This window comes from Pseudopodoces humilis, chromosome 6 (genome assembly GCF_049639895.1).
Source record: "Pseudopodoces humilis isolate 2021_Gansu_Grassland_sample_001 chromosome 6, ASM4963989v1, whole genome shotgun sequence".
Lineage (NCBI taxonomy): Eukaryota > Metazoa > Chordata > Aves > Passeriformes > Paridae > Pseudopodoces > Pseudopodoces humilis.
Window position 1 is genome coordinate 9,358,214 of NC_142205.1, and position 19,907 is coordinate 9,378,120.

The 19,907-nt window shown below is 40.3% G+C and overlaps 1 protein-coding gene across 2 annotated transcripts in view; it reads left to right on the forward strand.

The window, feature by feature from the left end:
• Nucleotides 1-9,374: 9,374 nt before the first annotated feature.
• Nucleotides 9,375-19,907, forward strand: part of RGS12 (regulator of G protein signaling 12) — an 84,874-nt gene continuing 74,341 nt past the window's right edge. For both annotated transcript variants that reach the window (XM_005517874.3, XM_088056367.1), the window contains exons 1-2: nt 9,375-9,510; nt 15,094-17,038. In XM_005517874.3, coding sequence (XP_005517931.2) covers nt 15,182-17,038 — 1,857 coding nt within the window. In that variant the 5' untranslated portion in view covers nt 9,375-9,510; nt 15,094-15,181. The remainder of the gene's footprint in view (nt 9,511-15,093; nt 17,039-19,907) is intronic.

Consider the following 19,907-nt stretch of genomic DNA (forward strand, 5'->3'; position numbering starts at 1 on the left):
CTCCATGGGTTTTCCTTCTCTGGTATGGCTTGTTTGGTTTTGAGCAGACTCAAAAGCTCACATTTAAGCCAAGGGAATCTCTTATTCCACCTACTTTCCTTACTCTTAAAGAACATGAACCGGTTTTGTGCTTCCAGGAGAGTGTCCTAAAAAACTGACACCACTCAAAAGTTCCTTCACCCTCCATGGAAGCCTCACAGGGAATCTACCTTGGAGCAAGCTAAAACACTTAACTGTATGTTGTTACCTTAGGGGTAAGTTCTGGATTGCTCTGCATTGCGAGGAAAAAGATGAATTGGTGCATACCATTAAAGGCATAAAATTTCTAACAGACTGAAATGTTGAGAAGCACTTATCACAGCTTGAGGAAGGCTTGTTTCACTGAGGGAAGGTATAGGAATATCAATTTTCTATGAACTGCAAAGTAAATATATTTAGAAAATTAATTAAAACTACTTAAAAAACTCTCCATGATCCTCATTCTTCTCCCTAGAGGTTTAACTATAATTTATCTTTAATTCAATATAATCAGATCAAATGCAATCTCTTTTATGAATGCATAAAACCTTGCCCATGTGAACTTATGTTAACTATAAAGCCTATGCTTTCTTTAAACTAGCATGAATAAGGTTTTATATTTTTTCCTTTTCATTTAACTTGGAACTTTACTAAATGAAGATTAAATACCCCAGTGTTAAATCTTTAACAAAACTAACTGTCCACATAGGATTTAAATCTGCAGCTCATTTATTTAAAGATTTAAGCATATTTAGAGCTAGTTCACATTGGTTAACATTCAGTAAAAAAAGAGACTGAATTTCACCACAGTTGAAATGGCATAATACAGATTATACCAGAGATGATGCACTTGTTTTGTCTCTCCTTGCTGCCAAGAAGTACTTGTGATTTGGTTTGTGCATTCTCATGAGAATAATCCATGGCCTTATTTTAGGAAGCTGGTTAAAAAAGGCATACTGTACATTGAAGAACTTTATTTTTAAGCAGGCTTTCCTTCTGTAAGATTATCTGTATGTGTTCATTTGTGTGATGAACTCAATGCAACATCCCACATGCATTGTGGTTTGCTTGCAGAAGGGTACCAGCATCTTCAGCTGACAGCCCTGTGCTGAGATGCCAGGAACCAGCTACAGTTGTGCCTCTGAATCTCCTAGCTGGAGACACAGCAAAGTCTTGTGATCTTCTCTTGCCCACTCCAAATGAAAAAGAAGTACTTTTGATGTGTAAGGTATTTGGTTTAAATCCACTATTAAGAAAAATACATCTTATGAAAAAGATGAAATTAGGATGTTATGCTAGGCAATAACTTGGAGGATGCCAGTTATCAAGGAAAGAATGTGAAAATGCTTTTGGAAGACCAGCCATAATCACCAGGACTTCAGCAGGAATGCCTGGGTCACCTGGTTCATGCAAGTCACAACAGATGTTGTAGCCTTAAAAAAATGAAAGAGGAAATAGGCCACCACAGGCTGAAATAAATAATCCATCAACATTCAACTTTTACCACGGGACTGAAATCGTAATAGGAGGCAAGACCTTAACCTAGTTCTGAGAGGAACTTAAGACACAATGGTAAAGGTACTGAGAAGAACTCCACACATGTGATCAAGGCCAAAATGTCTCTTGACAAATCAACTTTCATTTCAGAAGGTAATTTAGAATAACTGAAAGACTATTCTTAGATGAAACCAAAGTTTTGGTGGACCACAAAAAAGTTTATCCTCTTCTGTGTATCTCAGTGCATTTTATATGAGTTTTAATTACTGAAGTTATACTAATAATCATGATGTTTTTTACCTGGGATGCACAAATATCTTCTAATTTATTTTAAAAAGCCATTTAGAATCTAGTGATGATGTGGGGGAAGATTAAGTCAGTCTGAGCTAAAGTAGATTTGAGAGCCAGGGCAGAATCCTATCATTCTGTGTTATTAAGAAAGGGTGCTGTTTGTACCAAAACCATCATTGCCAAGGTGGACCTAAATGTCACTGCAGTTATGCCATGCCTTGTCAGCCGAACTTCAGACAAGATAACCACAAGCAGAGCTGTGTGTCTGGCAGGTATCGTAAAGACAGACTGAACTTGGTCCAACAAGACTTTCTGTCCTTTCCAAAGTTCTGAGGTAAAAAGCTTGGATGAGAAAATGGAAAAATGCCTGGACTTGACTGCCACATACTGACTGGAGCAAGGTAAAATGTGTTCTCTGATTCCTGGGTTAACTGCTGAGAGTAGAAGATCCCTCCTCCTCACTTTAATGCTGCATAGTTTGTCCTGGAGCCGGGGTCTTTTATCAGAGGAATTACGTTAAATAGTAATGTGCAAAGTTGATTTCTCTATTACTCATGTCACCTCTTCAGTGCCTCAGGCTCTTATTTTCACTGTTTCTTTTCATGTAATCATATGAGGGGCATTTTTAGACTGGCATTTGTACCTCTTCACTTAGCAGATGTGCTTAGTGATAACTCAGCCAGCAGTGTACTCATGTGTCACCCTTGTACGGCGCATGAACCTGTGAGTCACACTGGAAATGGCTTCAAAGAGGAAAAATGAAGGAGACAGGAGCAGACCACTGGAGCATATCATGCATGATCCTAATTTAGCTTGCTGTTTAGATGCAAGGATAGAGCTTGCTTGCTCTCTTATCATTGCAGAATAAGACAATAATGACTTATTTGGCATGGTACTCAGAGCCACAAGGAGTAACTCCCTGAGATATCCGTTTTCCTTACAGCCCCAAAAATACATACTACTTCTTCAGAACATGTAAATTCAGCTGCTGGATGATACACATTTTTAAACCCAATGGAACTGAAGGCACTCTGCTTAAATGAGTCCAATGGGACAAGAGATATAGCTTCAATGGAGCCACAAAGCCACAGCAGGTTAATTAGTCAGGCAATTTTGAATTAGAAAATTAAAGCTTCAAGGCTTAAAGATAAAATAAACAAACAAGACCAACAATCTCTTTAAAGAAAAAAAAAAAAAAGAAAGAAGTACACTAGAAAGTTTTTTCATTTTGGTATACGTGTTTTAACAATACTAGAAGCTGTCCATGACACAATATGAAACAAAAAATTTACACTCATTTAGGGTCAGCAAGGTATTTATCAGGAACTGAGGAATTTTAGGTCTAAACTCTTTGCCCACAAGAAATAGTGTGTAGAAGTTTCTGTGCTTTCACTGATAACAAGTAAGGCCAAACTCAATTCTTGGGTTTCCAGTTCTTGACAGGGGTGTATTAATTATGCTTGTGTCCTTGAAGTAGATGTTTTAGTTCTATATATTAGGGTTCATCAGCGCTGAATGTTTAACATGACATGAGCTTTAACAACATGTAGCCATAGTTAAGGAAAGAAAAATTTACATCAGTGAGCACTAATTTGTGTTTTCAGTTTTTGACTGCAGCAAAATATTTCATGTGAACTCTGTTAGTGAATTTGGGAAAATGAATACAGCACATTCTTATCTTAGGCTGCAATGCAAGATGTAACCAAAAGTAGGTACTCTGTTACTATCTGTTGAAACCGGGGGGGGGGGGGGGGGGGGGGGCAGTGTTCTTTATCTCTTCCATGATCCATCCTCCCTCCAGGGGAATATTTTCTGTTAATGGGCCATTGAGTCTCACTGCATGACTGATAAAATTACATCATCCCATTGTGAGATGCTCCACCCAGGGGGAGGAGCCAAGCATTCCTACCTGGATATAATTTGAGACTTGGAACACCACAGGCAGCCTTTCTCCACTGGATCCCAGAGGAGAGACCAGACCCTTCTACACCACCACTGGACCTTCAGAGGAAAACTACACCCTTCTACAGGATCACTGCTTCAACAGAACCACATCTGTCCAGGAGGACTGCAGCCACCATTTAATTGGACTGCTACCAACACCCTGAACAACAGGGTGTCAGGTTGTATTCTGACTCTGTCAGTGGATTTTTTTGTACTACTGCATTTTTATTTTAATTTTCCTAATAAAGAACTGCTATTACTATTCCCATATCTTTGCCTGAGAGCCCCTTGATTTCAAAATCATAATTTGGGGAGGGGTGTGTGTGTGTGTGTGTGTGTGTGTGTGTGTGTGTGTGTGTGTGTGTGTGTGTGTGTGTGTTTACATTGTTTCCATTTCAAGGAGGCCTCCTGCCTTCCTCAGCCGACACCTATCTTTTCAAACCAAGACAATCCTATTGTAGGGGAAGTAATTTGCTTAGGATATTAAACTATTATATTTATATTGTAGTGCTTTCCTAAGGCACATTCAGGACCATGGCCTGGTTGTGCCAGTTTTCACACACAAAAATTGTTCCAGTTTACTATTTGAACCTTCAATTTTGCAAGTGGCACCATTCACATTTAAGAAGAAAACACAAAGGTTCACAAAAGAACCTTTTCACACAAAATCTATTTGAATATATTTTAATGTTTAATTAAATATCATAGTAGGTAAGGACACAATTACAAAGCCAAGTAGATGCAAAGGGATCAATCCTTTTAACCCTAAGTAGGATTTGAGAGGAAATGTCCTCCGTTGGCCAGTCAAGATTTAACAGGATCAGTATTCATCCCCATTTATTTCTACTACTTCACAGCTCCTTGTAAGAGTTTTTGTACATCAGCATGCATGGATAGAAAACACCATCATCCAAACCAAAATGCATTTATACACAAATATTTTCTTCTATTTCCCACTGCCAAGAGTGTCTCACACCAGATAGAAAACTATGTTTGAAACAAAGGGAAAAGTATTTCTAAATATTAGATGAACTAGTACACCAAGGTGGATCCTGATGGCTGTGTGTTCATGCAGTCCTCAATGTACAAAACATGATCTTGCTGACCCTTTGAACTGGCTGGTTACCAGAAGGAGGACAAGCTTTTGGAATTAAAAAATAAGTTCTATAATAATGATTTTGCTCCCAACTATGCATTAACTGGCCAACAGGAGCTAACTACAATGTATATGATACATAGTCTGCTGTTCAGAATAAAATCAACCTAGGAAAGTTGGAATCATGTTTGTAAACTTAACAAGCATTTGATGCTGACAATCATGAACAATTTTATTACTTTAAACAGGTTGAAAACATTAAATGATAAAAGTGATATTTATGTGAGGATTTTTCTGTATGTCTAAAAACCTTTTTGGAACAACCAATACTTCCATTCCTTTAACTAAGGTAATTAAAACCACAGACTTTGTGTCAGATGCTGGACTATGTTTATTTTCTGACTTCTCAGCTGGTACTTGTGGCAGCGATAATCACACTCCATTACAGGATGCATTGTAAACCTCTCCAGATGAAGCCTGACAAGCTGTTTTGTGACAGCCACCCTTGGTGTGATTGAGATGTCTGTATGCCCAACATTAAGCTACTTAGCCTTATAAGCCACAGCTTTTCCAGCCCCAAAGCCACAAATCCCTATCACTTTGTTTCACACCCTTTCTTCCTTTATTGTCTCCAACAGTGGTGAAAACAGCAAGTTACAGCTGAGACCTTGTGTGGATTTTTGAGGGACCATTAATCACCTTGCTCCAGATTATAACATGAAGTCTTAATCACCATTTCCAAAAGTACTGAAGCAAAGCACTAAATTTATTCTGGATGAGTTGGATTTTTCTGACTGTAAGAGTGAGCAAACCTGTTGGCATGGAAGCCTTCAGTTCTCACTTCTTCCTTCCTGAGTATGACTTAAATAGGAAATTCTGCTGTAGTACAAAACAGACTTCTGTGAAGTCAGACTAATTACATGCTCCTGGGCTATTACAAAAGTGCAAGCAATTCTGTTGGCTACCACAAATACAAAAGGTTCAGATTATTTGGAAGGGGCAATCTGACATTGTCATGGAGTAATTAGTTTATAGTTAGCAGATGCTGATGGCACTTTTCAACATTCCTCCTCTTCAAAGCAAAATAAAACATAATTTCTGTGTATTAACTCCATAAAGAAACAGTGGAACACCTACAGTTACCTCTGTGGGATACTTATAATTCCACTTTACTTGTCACTTTCCAAGAGATTTTCTTCATTTACAGCTGTTTACAAGGTCAGACTGAAACACATTGATAATTTTTCCATTCTATAGGCAAGGAGGTTGTGCAAATCAGTCCTAGATCTGTTGGGTAATGTCATGGAGTTACTTTAAGAAAGTTTAAGTTGCTGGGAACTGCCTGGAGTCTTTTCTCCTGACCAATTATCGGTCATTGCTGAGAACTGACAGCAGTTTAGGCCATTGAAAAGTGGGATCAACTTGTGAACCCTACCTTAAAGTGTAAAACCAGAGCTCTCTTGGTTCTCTTTGTTTCCTGGCTGGGAAGGGCGGCAGAGCTCCAGGCCTCCCGTTCCCTGCCCAGGCCATGCGGCCGGGCGGGGACTGGGCTGGGCCCAGCGTCTCCCGGCCGGGAGATGCGGGCCCTGTGGAGGGGGTTTTCTCCGGGCTCCGGCCGGGCCGGGCCGAGCCGATCTCTGGCTCGGCTGCAGGTTTTTTGCTGTGGCTGGATTCACTGGAGACTGCTGAGTGAAGAAAGAGAGGCTCTAGACCTGCAGCGGGCTGGGCGCGGCGACTACACTCTCCAGAGCAGCCATGAGGAACTTTCCATCGCAGACGGCTCCAGCTCCTGCACCGGCCGAGGCCACAGAACTACCTACAACAGCTTGGGCAAGATTTTAACTCTTTCATTACCCAGATGAGACTTGCGGATTAATCTTTTTATCCAGACAGAGAAAAAGAGAGTGATCAACATGAAAAGAGACTTTATAAACTACCAGTGACAGGAAAGAAAAGAAAAGGTAGAGAATTAAGAAGATGCTTTAATTAAGCTGAAATATCTTTCTGTTAAAACTGTGGAAATGGACAATAAGGTCTTGACAACACTCCTTTAATTCATTACAGTAAATAGGGAGGAATAGAGTGTTCAAAGTGTAAATTTTGAGTAAAAAAGTAGAGTAATTATGGTACAGTGAAGTGCTGGAAGATTTGAAGCCTTGAGAGGCAATGAGAAAACTGTTTTCTAGTGAAGCTCACAGAAACAGATGAAGAAGACTTTTTGCCTTTGAATAACTTATCCTTAAAAATCCCATCCCTAGACTCATGGCCCATATACACTTGAGAGTGATGTGAAAATGGGAGGAGTGGGCTCTAATAACAGCAGCTCTGGGCAGCTAACATTAGAGCAATGGAAAACTATAACAAAAATAGTTTTTCTTGTGAGAAACTCCATAAATTAACAGGAAGGAACTTCTGTTTCTCTATAAAGACTGGTGAAAAGACTGTAGCAAGAATTGGGACTGTTTTAATCATCAAAGTTCCAAAGTTTTTGTCTCTTTTGTCATGTGAACAAGGGAATAGTGGGTAGACAGGGGATGAAAAGGTTTTTCTGGAAGTTTATTCTGGTGTTCTTATTGTAGTTTGTCAATAAACTTTCTTTTTTTTTTTCCTTTTAAGTTTTATGCCTGTTTTGCTCTTGTTCTAATCCATATCTCACAGCAAGAAATAAGTAATTTTCTTAGTTATTGGTTTAAAACCACGACAGGTAACATGACAACAGAAGTAGCAGCAAAATATATAAAGTCTTGACAACCTCGTGTGGAAGCTGGAAATAATTGGGCTATTAAGGGATGGCAACCCCAACCAACCACTTTGATTTGTGGAACACAATTCTTTGCCTGTGACATCTTCCCAGTCAAAAGGATAAAGAATTACAGCTTCTTTGGGCAAACTTAAATCACTGGCCTATTTTTTAAAATTACTGTACCTAACTGGAAAGAATTAACTGTGAGGTTTAAAATCAACCACTCAATTTTCTTCCTTACATTTTGAATTTTTAGCCTCCCTAAGGACTTAATAATTACTTTTATGAGAAACAGTACGTCTGAAGAAATTCAGAAGTCTACTACACTGATCTGTGATGGTGTCTTCTGTGAGGATGAGAAAAAGACATAATGCTTATTTTATTTGGTTATTTTTAGTTTTCAGAAGGTTTTCCCATAAAATTGGATAAGAGAGGTAACAAAACTGGGATTTAGGTGAATCGGAAATGTCTCAGATCAGTAGAAATCTCCTTGGGATGGACTGACAAAGAAAAAAAACCAGCAGAATGAGAAGGCCAGAGTAGAGGAGCAGGATCCCTTTTTTCCAAAGAGCTTTTTCCTTTGCTCTGTGTTTTTGTTTTTCCTGAAGACTCTGGTATCCTATAAGCATTTCAGCTCAGGAAGGAATTATTAAGAAACAACTTCCAAAACTGGATAAGAATTAGACAAATTACTGAAGTTAAACCATTAAGCCACAGTAGTACAATTTAGACATTATCTTACAGACATAACAGCAACAATGAGTTGTGGGATGGATATCCTGCTCTGGAGACTGGGAAAAAAACCCAGCAAAACCCTAGAAAAAGGTAAGAGTTCTCCTTTAACTTGTGCCTGGTAGGTTCAATGTCAGGTTTCCTGCACACAGAGAAATAAAATTTAGTACCCCTCATACAAAGGATTTCTACAAATACATGTTAACAAAGATGACATTCTTCTGCTAAGACCACAAAATCCTTTCAGGTTCTGTAGGAAAGTCAAAGAGATTTAGTTAATTCTTCCCTTTTTCTAACTCTTATATTCCTTATACATTTCTTAACTGGTGTTAACATTTCCACCCCTCTTCCTATTTAAAATAAGGGCTATTAATGTTGCCCTTTTGAAGTCAAAAGGTGTCCCCGGTGTATTTTGAGCACTTGCTGCCTGTGCCTCGTTCCATCCGGGCGGCAAAATTCCCCTTTCGCACACACGCTTTGCCCTTTAGGTGCTTAATTATTACCAAGTGGCTCACCTGCCTCCTCAGCCTCCCCGGATAAAAGGCAGTGCCACGCTGCTCCCTCCCACCTGTCCCTTTACCTTGCGCGGGCTGTCTCATTTTATTCCCGGGCTTCAAAGGCGCGGCACACCTGTCTGAGGGAGCTCTGAGCGCCTCCCTGCCCCACTTGCGCTCCGAGCCGCGGCCCGTCAGTCCCTGCCCTCGCACCGTCCGGGGGTCCGGGCTGCGCTCTGGGGCCGTGCCCGAGGCGTGAGGCCGAGACCGAACCTGGTCCCGCTCCCGGCCCGGTCCGGTCCCGCCCGGGGCCGCAGCCAGCCCTGTTCGAACGGCCGCCGCTAGCTCCGCGCCTGCGCGCTGCGCACCCCTCCGGAGCCCAGGGCGAGGCGAGGCGGCTTGGGGAGAACAGCGAACTACGTGCCCCGTCATACTCCGCGCGGCCAGATCCCCACGGCCGGAGCGAGCTGGCCGCTCGCAGAGCACGCCGGGAGTTGTAGTCCTCATGCGCGGGGTATTGTCTCTCCCCTTTCTCTGTCCGGGAACCCGACCGCCACCCCGCCGGGCGAGCGCGGTGGCTGACAGCGCCGGGCAGCCAGTGGCCGCAGCGCCGTGCGGCCGAGCCCGGCGCCGTCTCCCCGGTGACCGGGGCAGCCGCTGCCTCGGCGGAGTAGCCGGAGTCCCGGGGGACAGAGGTGAGTGGGTCCGAGCGGGGCAGCGCCCACCGCAGCCCGCCCGGCTCTCCCATCCCCCTCGCCGCCGAGCGCCCGGCCCGAGACCCCGCTGGGATGCGGCGGGAGGAGCGGGGACGGCAGATGGACGGCGGGAGGGGGGCGAGGGGGGAGGGGAGCGTGGCGGCGGGGGCCGAGGGGAGGGAGGGGACAGACAGGAGCTCCTGGCCGCCCCTGTGCGCGCCCCTCGGGCTGCGGCGCTGCCCGCGACCCCCGGCGCGCAGCGCGGAGGGGGCGGCGGGTCCGCCCGCGGGGGGGGTCGCGGGAGCTCCGCGCCCTCCCGTCTTTTACCGCTTGATTTTTCAAATCGTCCCTGCGGGCTCAGGTGCCGCTTCTCCCCTCCCCGCAGCTCCACCCCCCGGGAAGCGGCTGCCCCGGGAGCCGGGCAGTTAATGGGTAACCCCGCGGGGCGCTGCTCCAGCCGCGGACCCGCCGCCCGCCCCTCCTCTCCGCCATCCCCGCGGGATGTCCCCGCACCCGCCGAGGGCAGCACCGGGAGCCTCCCCCAGAGCGGGGCTGTAGAGCGGGTGTGCAGAGCTGCAGCCGTGCCCCTCCCGCTGCGCCGCAGAGCGCCCCGAGCCCTCCCGCCTGTCCCTGAGCCCGTCCCGCTTGGCTGTCGCTGCTGCCGCCCCTCTGCAAGGCGTCCCAACAGATCTGGAACGAGTTTGCAAGAAAAGAAGGGGGGAAAAATGCATAACTGCCAACAAAACCTTTCCACCTTCTTAAATACAGCAAATAAATTAGTCTGAATTGTAGGCGCATGACTGTCTGTACAATAGCTTTAGAAAACTTTGTCTTTAGTCGCATGCGTCTTGTCAGACAAAACAGCAAATATCCTGTTTGTGTTCCTTACACTTCGTACGCTGTCTTCAGTGGGAGAAGAATTATTACTAACAGCTACTTTTTAGCCTGCTGTTACTAATTACAGTCAGTATTTTTGAATGATCATACTAGGTAGACCTGAAGGAAACATAATGGTCTGTCTTGCCAATTGTGAAATGCTGATGAGATTTTTTTTTTTTTTTGTTAAAACATTGTCATGCCCAAGTTCTCAAACAACTGGTAGTTGTCTTCTACAGGTTGTGCTGTTACATTTCTTGTGTAACTTGTCTATAAACATGTACCACATTTGAATAGTTAGTGGAATTCAAATCTTATAGCTTCATTTGAGCTTTGTAGGGACTTGGCATCAGTTCTGCCTCAACAACTGGCATCCCAGCAGAGTCTTTTGCATTACTTCAAGACCTGTGTGAGGGTTGAGGGAACAGTCTCCTCTGTGCACTTCCACTTTGCATACTTTATTCTCTTACAGTCCCACTATTGAAAAACAAAATGAAGCCAGACAGTGTCTCTGCACATAAACATGAATCCTGTGCTGCTGAGTACCAGCTCATTTCCAGGGGCTTTTTGGGAGGTAGTGGTGGTCAGTCGTGTACTCCTGACCTTCACGGGCTCCCTCGCTGCCCTCTGTAAATGTGAAGTTACAATTTAACACAGACTGTAGCGGGAGTGTACCTCCTGTTTCTGTTCTTTTTGTTGCTATGAGATAACAAGAGCAGAAGCAGGAAACAAGCTACCTCTCTCCCCTGAAAGTAAGCAAATGCATGTTGTTTTCTTTGGAGCAGAGGGTTTGAAAATGACATGAAAAGCTAGCATGGATATGTAAAAGAATTTCATACAGAAATGCAGTGTTTGTGGGACACAGTGCAACTCAACTGTAACTGGTATTTTTGATGGTTTATACCCCACAAATAATTGATTCAAATTGTAGACCAGAATGTATGCTGGCAGAAAACTTGTATGTTTTGTTTTGTTTTGAAGTTCTGTGTCAAAGCTGATGTGTATGGACAAATTATGTTATTTCACATATTTAGACATGTATACATATTGGTGTTTTCGCCTGAAATGTTCTGTGAAATATTTTGTAGTTATAAAGCTACAAAGCTTTATATCAGTGCAAGTGAATTGGCATTTTTGTTTCACTGGATATGCTGCACATTTTGTAATTTATTACAGGAAAAGGATATTCAGACATGATTACTCTGGAACTGTGGAAGTTTGTGACACTTCTGTTCCCTATCTTCTCAGCTCCAGGTTTCAAATCTACAAAGAAATTAGGGGAAAAGTTAGCAATTAGGTAACTTGATAATTTAGTTTTGAACTAGTCTGTTAACAGTTTGACAATCAACTAATACCTGCTTATGAGAAAGACTATTTTAATAATTTTTCTATTTGGCTACCATGCCATTACTGCTGTAAAACATATTTGGCTGCTGAGGGTTCTTGCAGAAGAGATACACTTGTCCTTTGTCTTGAGGTTTCCTAGATAATAAATAATAAATAATAAATAAATTTAATGATCTGTTTTTTGTCCTGGGTATAATTAGCATAAAAATTACACAGTAATATTCAGGTACTGAGGGAGGGAAGAAGTGATCTAGTGAAGTAATACAGTTTTTCTTTGGTTGTTTTTTTTTGTTTGTTTTGGGTTTTTTAGTGTATAGACACATTAATAGCAAAAACTCTTTAATGTTGAATTAGGTCCTAACTTTGCATCTACAAAATTTCACAAATATATTAATAGCTGAAGGTCTTCACACCTCTGGAACATCATTATTAGAGAGAAGTAACATTTTAGTAGCTTGCTGTTTTGTTTTTATATTGTCTGGTTTTTGAATGACATTTCATTATCAGTGGTTATCATTACAGTAAATGCTTGATGTGTAAGGGTCATGGGTTAGGAAGGCAAGTAGGTAAATTGACCTGTGAACAGACTTAAAAGGAAAACCACTCTTAGCAAATGCAGAATTGTGAGGTAAGACAGCATTGGGGTTTATCTCTTCCCAAGAGCAGCCTAACTGCATTTTCGTTGTGTGTTTTTTTTATAGTGGCATTTGGATATTGTTTTATAAATTAGAGAACTATCTGTGAAAAATCTGTTTTTTCTTATCATCTGCTTCAACATTACAATATTGAATCTTAAGTTTTTTAGTAATATCTGCTCTTTATTTTTAAAAGGAGATTATATATAATCTCATACTCTCTTAATTGTTTCCTCTTGCAAGCTAGTAGCACAATTTTAGGAGGGAGATGCTATTGGGCTTTATGGTGACCAGGTTAACAGCACAGATTCAGAGGATACCCAGGGATCACATTAGGCTATTCTCCAGACAACTGAGAACAGAGATATTCACTATAAGGCAAATTAGAACATGTATATATTCATGCTCCTAGATAGAAGCTTTTTATTTACTGTTGGGAATTTGTTGGTTCTATTTTTTTTTTTGAGAACTATATCTTGAAATATTTAATGATTATTCTCAAAAAGTACTAGACCTAATTAAGAGATAGCTGAATGCACAGTGACCTCTTGGTTCCCAAGTTTAGCCCTGTCAGGAAAGGGTCAAACTGCATTTAAAATATGAGACTGGATGCAAGTTGATGAGGCTTTCTTATAGCAGCGTAAGAGTTAAGTTTGGTTAAATGTTTGCAAAGCACTTCTTATGTTATGATTTCCATTTAAAGGTTAAGTGGGAAGTTTCATTACTTCTTAAAGCCAAGGTGTTTTGGTTTTTTTGTCTCAAATTATAGGAAAAGTATTGTTAATGAAGCTGGATAATTGCTATATTAAAACAATTTGCCAAAACCATACTACACTGAATAGTCACAGCTGCACCATGGAGACATAAAAAACCTGATGTCCCTTTGTTAAAAAAAACCAAACAACTAAACCCCCCAAAAGTAAAGCCAACTGGATGTCTTCTGGTATCTTGAAATCTGTCCGATTTTGGGTTTGGAATGGTCCTGTGGGGATTACAGCCTTCAGCTGAGTATTTAGCAGAAACTTTGAGAAACAGCAGTGTTTTCTTAAATTTGGTAATCAAGGAGCTTGTATGTAGATAAGTAGTTAAGACTATCATTCTAAATTGTATTTTAGTTTTGGTTTGATTTTTAATTGGTAAAACTTTTCAGGTAATTGCCTTGTTTGTTCTAACCCAGGGAGGAATATTGTGAAATTAGTGTGCTGTGGATTTTATCACATTCTGAGTGTGGGTTCTTTTGTTCTTTCTGTAGCTGAGAGCAATGTCAGTAGGATTTCTTGGTCATTTTTTGTCCATGCAAGTAGTGGGTGGGACACCATTATTTTAGCACTTTAGATACAATAAAAACATGTGTTGTCTCCGTGTGTATGTGTATTTATATCTTGATGTGAATGTATTTATCTAAAATGTTGCCTGCATTTTGCCCACATATGCAAGATACTCACTTTCAAGTACTTTATACTCTTTGAGTATGTTACAATGTGACTGAGTTAAGAATAAGCCTGCGGCCCAACTCAGAGCAATTATTGTCAGTTTAGTTCTCTCTTGCTCAAATAGAGTTCATTGCAATTTTGTGTAGCTCTAGTCCCATGGTTATTTCTGTCAGTCATGCTCCAGACCTGTGGAAGTGAGGGTTCATATTGTTTAACTTTTGAAACTATCTCCTTGCTGCACAAGTTGTAATTTCTTTTTTTCTTTTTTCTTTTTTGTGTTAGTCATTTGCATGCATTTTAACCTGCTTAGTGTAGGAAACCTCTGTAAAACAATGGAATTTGCCCAAGACATCCAGACTTCAGTGCTGACACCAAAATTTAGTGAAATATTCTACTTCTTGCTGTTCATACAAAGCTGCTATATGTTAATTGTAAAGTCATGACAAGATTAATTCTGGCAGCATGTGTCTTTTTCACTCCTTTTTGGGTTTTTTATGCTTTTTTTGAGTGTTTAAGCTAAACTAAAACACATGGATATTGGAATGATGTCTGAAATGCATTTTTACAGTGTTTGCTATCTGACAAATTGTTTTGAGTAGATTAATTGATGGGTTTAACAGTAAATGTGATCTTGGATCCCTCTGGTCTGATACATGACTGAATGTCCACTTGTCATTGCACATGTGAGTGAAATGTATGTAAGGAAGTTGAAGTCTGAGATACTTTAAGCTGCCTTTACAGTCAGTGGAGAGATACAGGCAACTCTAGGGGTAGTTAATGTCTTTTATGTGATACATGTGGTGCCTGTTTCTGTACAATAAGTATAAAGGGGGTGAGGTATAGCTGAGTAGATGAGCATGAGTGCTCATTTTTGTTTTGCTGGGAAAGGATGTATGAGCTTAAATAAAGATTTTCTCTATGCTGTAAAACACAGTGATGGTTAAGCCAGAAAGGCAACTGAATAGTAGGCAATGTGGGGAAGCTGGGGAAGACATGCTTAGTATAAAAAACACTGACTGTACATCAAAAGACTTGGATCCTGTTCTTTGCCATTCTGTCATGTTGTCCTTTTGGACAGCCACTTTATTTGCATTTGCAACTCCTTTCTCATCACTAAAATTAACACTCTGGTACCTGTTCTTTTCAAACTGTTTTGAGTGTTTCCTTAATTCTCTGGCAACAGTTTTTGGTAGAGTTCACTAGCAACTTTTTCTCAACAGTAAAGGGAATACTGGGTGCTAAACCACCTGAAATATGATGAGAATTAAGATGTCCTTTCTTTCTTTCTTTAGATCTTCATCAGATGGAATGATACTCTTGAAACATGACAAAAAAGTGGATTAAATAAAAGTTTTCCTATTTTAGGAAAAAAACTCCAAAATGTACAGAGCAGGAGAAACAGTCAAACGTCGACTCAACATGCATGCTCCTCCACGGATAAGAAGCGTGGAAGTTGCTCGAGGAAGAGCAGGATATGGGTTTACCCTTTCTGGACAAGCTCCTTGTGTTCTTAGTTGTGTGATGAAAGGAAGCCCTGCAGATTATGTTGGACTTAAAGCGGGAGATCAGATATTTGCGGTTAATGAAATCAATGTGAAAAAAGCCTCTCATGAAGATGTGGTGAAACTTATAGGGAAATGTTCTGGAGTCCTGCACATGGTTATTGCTGAAGGGATTAGTCATATGGATTCATGTTCAAGCGATGAAGAAGTTGGTTTTTATGATGGGAAGGGGTGGCTGAAACCCAAACCTGACTCTAAAGCTCTGGGTATAAACAGAGCAGAGAAAGTTGTTGAAGAAATGCAGTCTGGTGGCATTTTTAACATGATCTTTGAGAATCCTGCTCTTTGTGCTGGTAACTCAGATAATTCTGCACCAAAGCAAAGATCATTTTCAGTTTCTGCTGCTATGAAATTTGAAACTGCCAATGAAAGTGTAAGCAATCCAAACATACTGTCAAAGGAAGATATAGCCAAAGTTCTGAATGATGATTCAGTTTTTAGAATTGGACTGGAGAGTGCAGAAGACTTTGGATTAGATGCAAGCATTTTGAATGTTGCCATGATTGTAGGTTACTTAGGCTCCATTGAACTTCCTTCAACAACTGCAAATTTGGAAACTGAGAGTTTGCAGGCCATTCGTGGGTGCATGAGACGTCTGCGGGCAGAGCAAAAAATCCATTCCCTGGTGATGATGAAGATAATGCATGACTGTATTCAGCTCTGCAGTGACAAATCGGGTCTTGTGGCAGAATATCCTGCAGAGAAACTGGCATTCAGTGCTGTTTGCCCAGATGACAGAAGATTCTTTGGACTAGTTACAATGCAGACAAATGATGATGCAAGCTTGGCTCAGGAAGATGAAGGGGTACTGAGGACATCTTGCCATGTTTTTATGGTGGATCCTGAATTATTTCATCATAAAATTCACCAGGGTATAGCAAGACGTTTTGGACTGGAATGTACAGCGGATCCAGATACAAATGGCTGTCTGGAGTTTCCAACATCATCTCTACCTGTCCTGCAGTTTATTTCTGTCCTGTACAGGGATATGGGGGAATTGATTGAGGGAATGCGTGCGAGGGCTTTCCTTGATGGTGATGCAGATGCTCATCAGAATAACAGTACGAGCAGTAACAGCGATAGTGGAATTGGAAATTTCAATCAAGAAGAAAAGAATAATAGAGTTCTGGTGGTTGATTTAGGGACCAATCCAAGTAAACACATTCCCAGCAGCATATGGGAAAATCCAGTAGGAAGGGGACAAAATCAGCCTGCTTCCCATTGGAATGGCTTCTGTCATGAACAAGAGGGAAACATCCCTTTAGAAGTAATTCAGAATGATAAATCCCAAAACGTAAGCAAACACTTGAGCCCTTCTGCTCGTATTGAAGTTCCACTGGTTTCCTCCCGAAATTCAGTACCTCCATCAAAGAAAAACGCTGCAGGCATGGGCAATCAGAGGTGGCTGCCTGTGCACGTTTTACAGGAGTGGCAGCATGGAAATGCCAGTGACCAGGAGTCGTACACCGACTCCACGGATGGCTGGTCGAGTGTCAACTGTGGGACCCTTCCCCCACCAATGAGTAAGATTCCAGCGGACAGATACAGAGTCGATGGCAGCTTTGGTCAGCCTCAGCTAAAATCTCACAAAAGTGAATGGTCCAAGAAGATGTTCTGCATTCAGAACAAATTTGGACCTCCACACAGTATCAGGAAATCTAAAGAAGATAAGAAGGTAAGAATATGTTGGTGTTGGTTCTTAACAGTATCAAAAAACCCCACACCCAAACCCATCTGCCTATAGTACTTTTACACAGTAGTATTTGCATATTAAAATTTAAATGTGTACTATAATAATCTAATATATAATTAATAATATATAATAATACAATTAATGTGTATTATAATTATATATTATAAAATTTCAGATGAAGAAAATAATATGTTTCTCTCTCGTCTGCAGAGGCATTGCATATTCCTCTTTAATTGAGTTCAGCTCCGGAGTTGTACTTCTGCTGGAAGTGTTGTCTGTTACAGCTTTCTCACTTTTCTTCTTGTCTCTTCATTGTTTCCAAATGTTTCAGTGGCACAGAAATGAAAAGGAGGCATGGTATTTTAGCAACTTCAGTTTCTTCTGACCTTCAGCTGCAAAAGAATGGAAACAGTCTGCATCTTTAGTCTGGTTCCTTTTTGTAGAAGGCTGACTTGCAAATTTTGTTATTTTAGTGGCCTCTATTTTTATAGAGACGTAGTCTAATTATTAGTCAAAAACATGGATTATGCACTTTTAACTGAATAAGACTGTTTTATTACAAAACTTCAGCAAAACTCTCAATACAACTAGCATTAAAAACTGACATGAAAACCTGGTAGTGGTAGGTCACAAATCTAACATGTTGCCAGCAAGCCTGTAATTCAAATTTTATTCCAAACTACTGTTTCCTCTTGTTTTGTGTACTATTAGACAAAGTGAGGAGACCTAAAAAAACAAAAAAAGGTGTGGGAAGAGTATTCAGCATGATTACATACCCTTTGTGGCACACATATTTTGCTGTTGAAGGGACTAATCTCAGAGGAGTCTGTTGTTGATAACTGGAATTCTAGAAAGTGGAGGCCATCGTTCTGATACTGAAAGGATCAGGAGCAGTTTTGTATCTCAAATGTTTGCTGACTCCAGGGAAAGACAGACTCTTGTACTCCAAATTAGCCTTTGGGAAGTTTTGTTATTCCATGCTTCTATTAGTGTTCACCTTAACAATACACTAGTGTATAACTATTATATATACTGGCTTTTGTTTTTTTTTAAAAAATTCAGCACAAAAATCATACAAAAGGCTGTATGTGAAAGTTTTATTTATTACTTATATGATTGCTTCAGATGCCCATCACGCTCTCAAAATCTGTTTTGAAAAAATGTGTTTTTTTCTCAGCTGATTAAAAATGTGCAACCACTGATCAAGCAGACGACAGTAGAGGTTCTTTAGTTGTTTCACACTGTTAGAAACAAAACCTTTTTGGGGATTAGGTTGCAGAACTTCAGAACATTTTGGTTTTGCTATGGAAAGAGAAATTATTTTTATTGCTTTTCTTGCACTGCAAAGCAAGCAACTTTTGTGTAGGTTCTATTGTATGTTTTTTGTGCTGGAAATAAAAAGAAATAAACTAGTATATATAATAGTTATACACTATTGTATTGTTAAGTGTATTGTTACACTAGTGTATTGTTAAGGTGAACATTGCTACAGGCAACAATGTTTTCCAGATCCACAATAAAATTAAATTTCAAGTGTTCTTAAATACAAGGTAATTCACACTTTCAAAAGCCAAACAGAAACACTAAATTTGTAAACATTGACCACCCAAACCACTTCAGACTCAATTCTGTCTGCTGCCCTGAAGTCTGTGTGCTTCATGATCTCTTTGCTGATGGACCAAGGAAAAGGCCTCTTTATGTGCAGCACCTGGTGCAGGTGCATGGTGGATATTGGTCCCAAGTGCTGCACTGGATGCTGCTGAATTTCCTTCAGGGTCTCTGCAATAAGTTGGTGTTTGCAGTGTTATCCTTGATAGTAATATGGATTGGATATTTTTCAGAAACACTTATTCCATGGAAGTCAAGATTATACTAATTAAAATCTCATAGAAAATTTTACACTTTGAGATGAAAGATGCTCTATATGTGGGTAAAGAGTAATAATATTTCACCTACTGCATCACTCAATCAGCATAAACTAACACTAAGTACCTCAGTCTTCCATTTTAAATCTATCTGATAATAAAATAGGCATTCTGTTCTTTGATTAATAACAAATTTGTTTGCAAGACACATTTAAAATGTTCCTACATGGCTTTAGTATTTCATCTCTTCATTAAGACTACATATTCTTTTGCATTTTAATTTAATTTTTCAGTATTATTGAAGGCTGTTGAAACTGATGAGAAAAGCTCATAAAGATTATTTGGAGTAATTCACAGAGATGAAGTTGTACAATGTTATCATCTTAAATCTTTCATGAAAATAATCAGGGGATCTCCTTACTAATGATACCTCTGTACTTCAGATACTGCAGAAACAGGGAAAATCTGTATTTGCATCTTAGAGCCCTAGTTCATTTTCATAAAAATGGAATTTAGATTTTCTTTTTACTTTGTCTGAAGGGATGAGGTAAAACTGCCCATTCCAAACCATTATTCAGGTGGGTTAGCTCTTGTGTTCTAGAAAATTACATGTTCTCAGCTTCCTGTGACCTTTTTAAGTGGTAAGGACTTATTTTACACAGCTTGCTTAGACTCATTCCAGTCACAGAATGAAGTGTATAAAGTGTGCACATAGGATTACATTCATATTTTTACAACCTGGTGGCAACAAGAACAAGAACTTCTTGTTTTCTTTAAAATATTATAGTTATGTAATTATGAATTATCCCCAAATTACTAAACACATACTTTCACGATTGCTGTATATTTATTTTTTTTTTTCTAAAACCTTTTAAAAAGGTTTCTGTGCATGGCAAGAGGAGAACTAAATCAGGGAGATTTTGGTTCTAGTCTACCTCTTTTGGCAGAGACTTGCTAGAAGATATTTTTACAACCTGGTGGCTGAG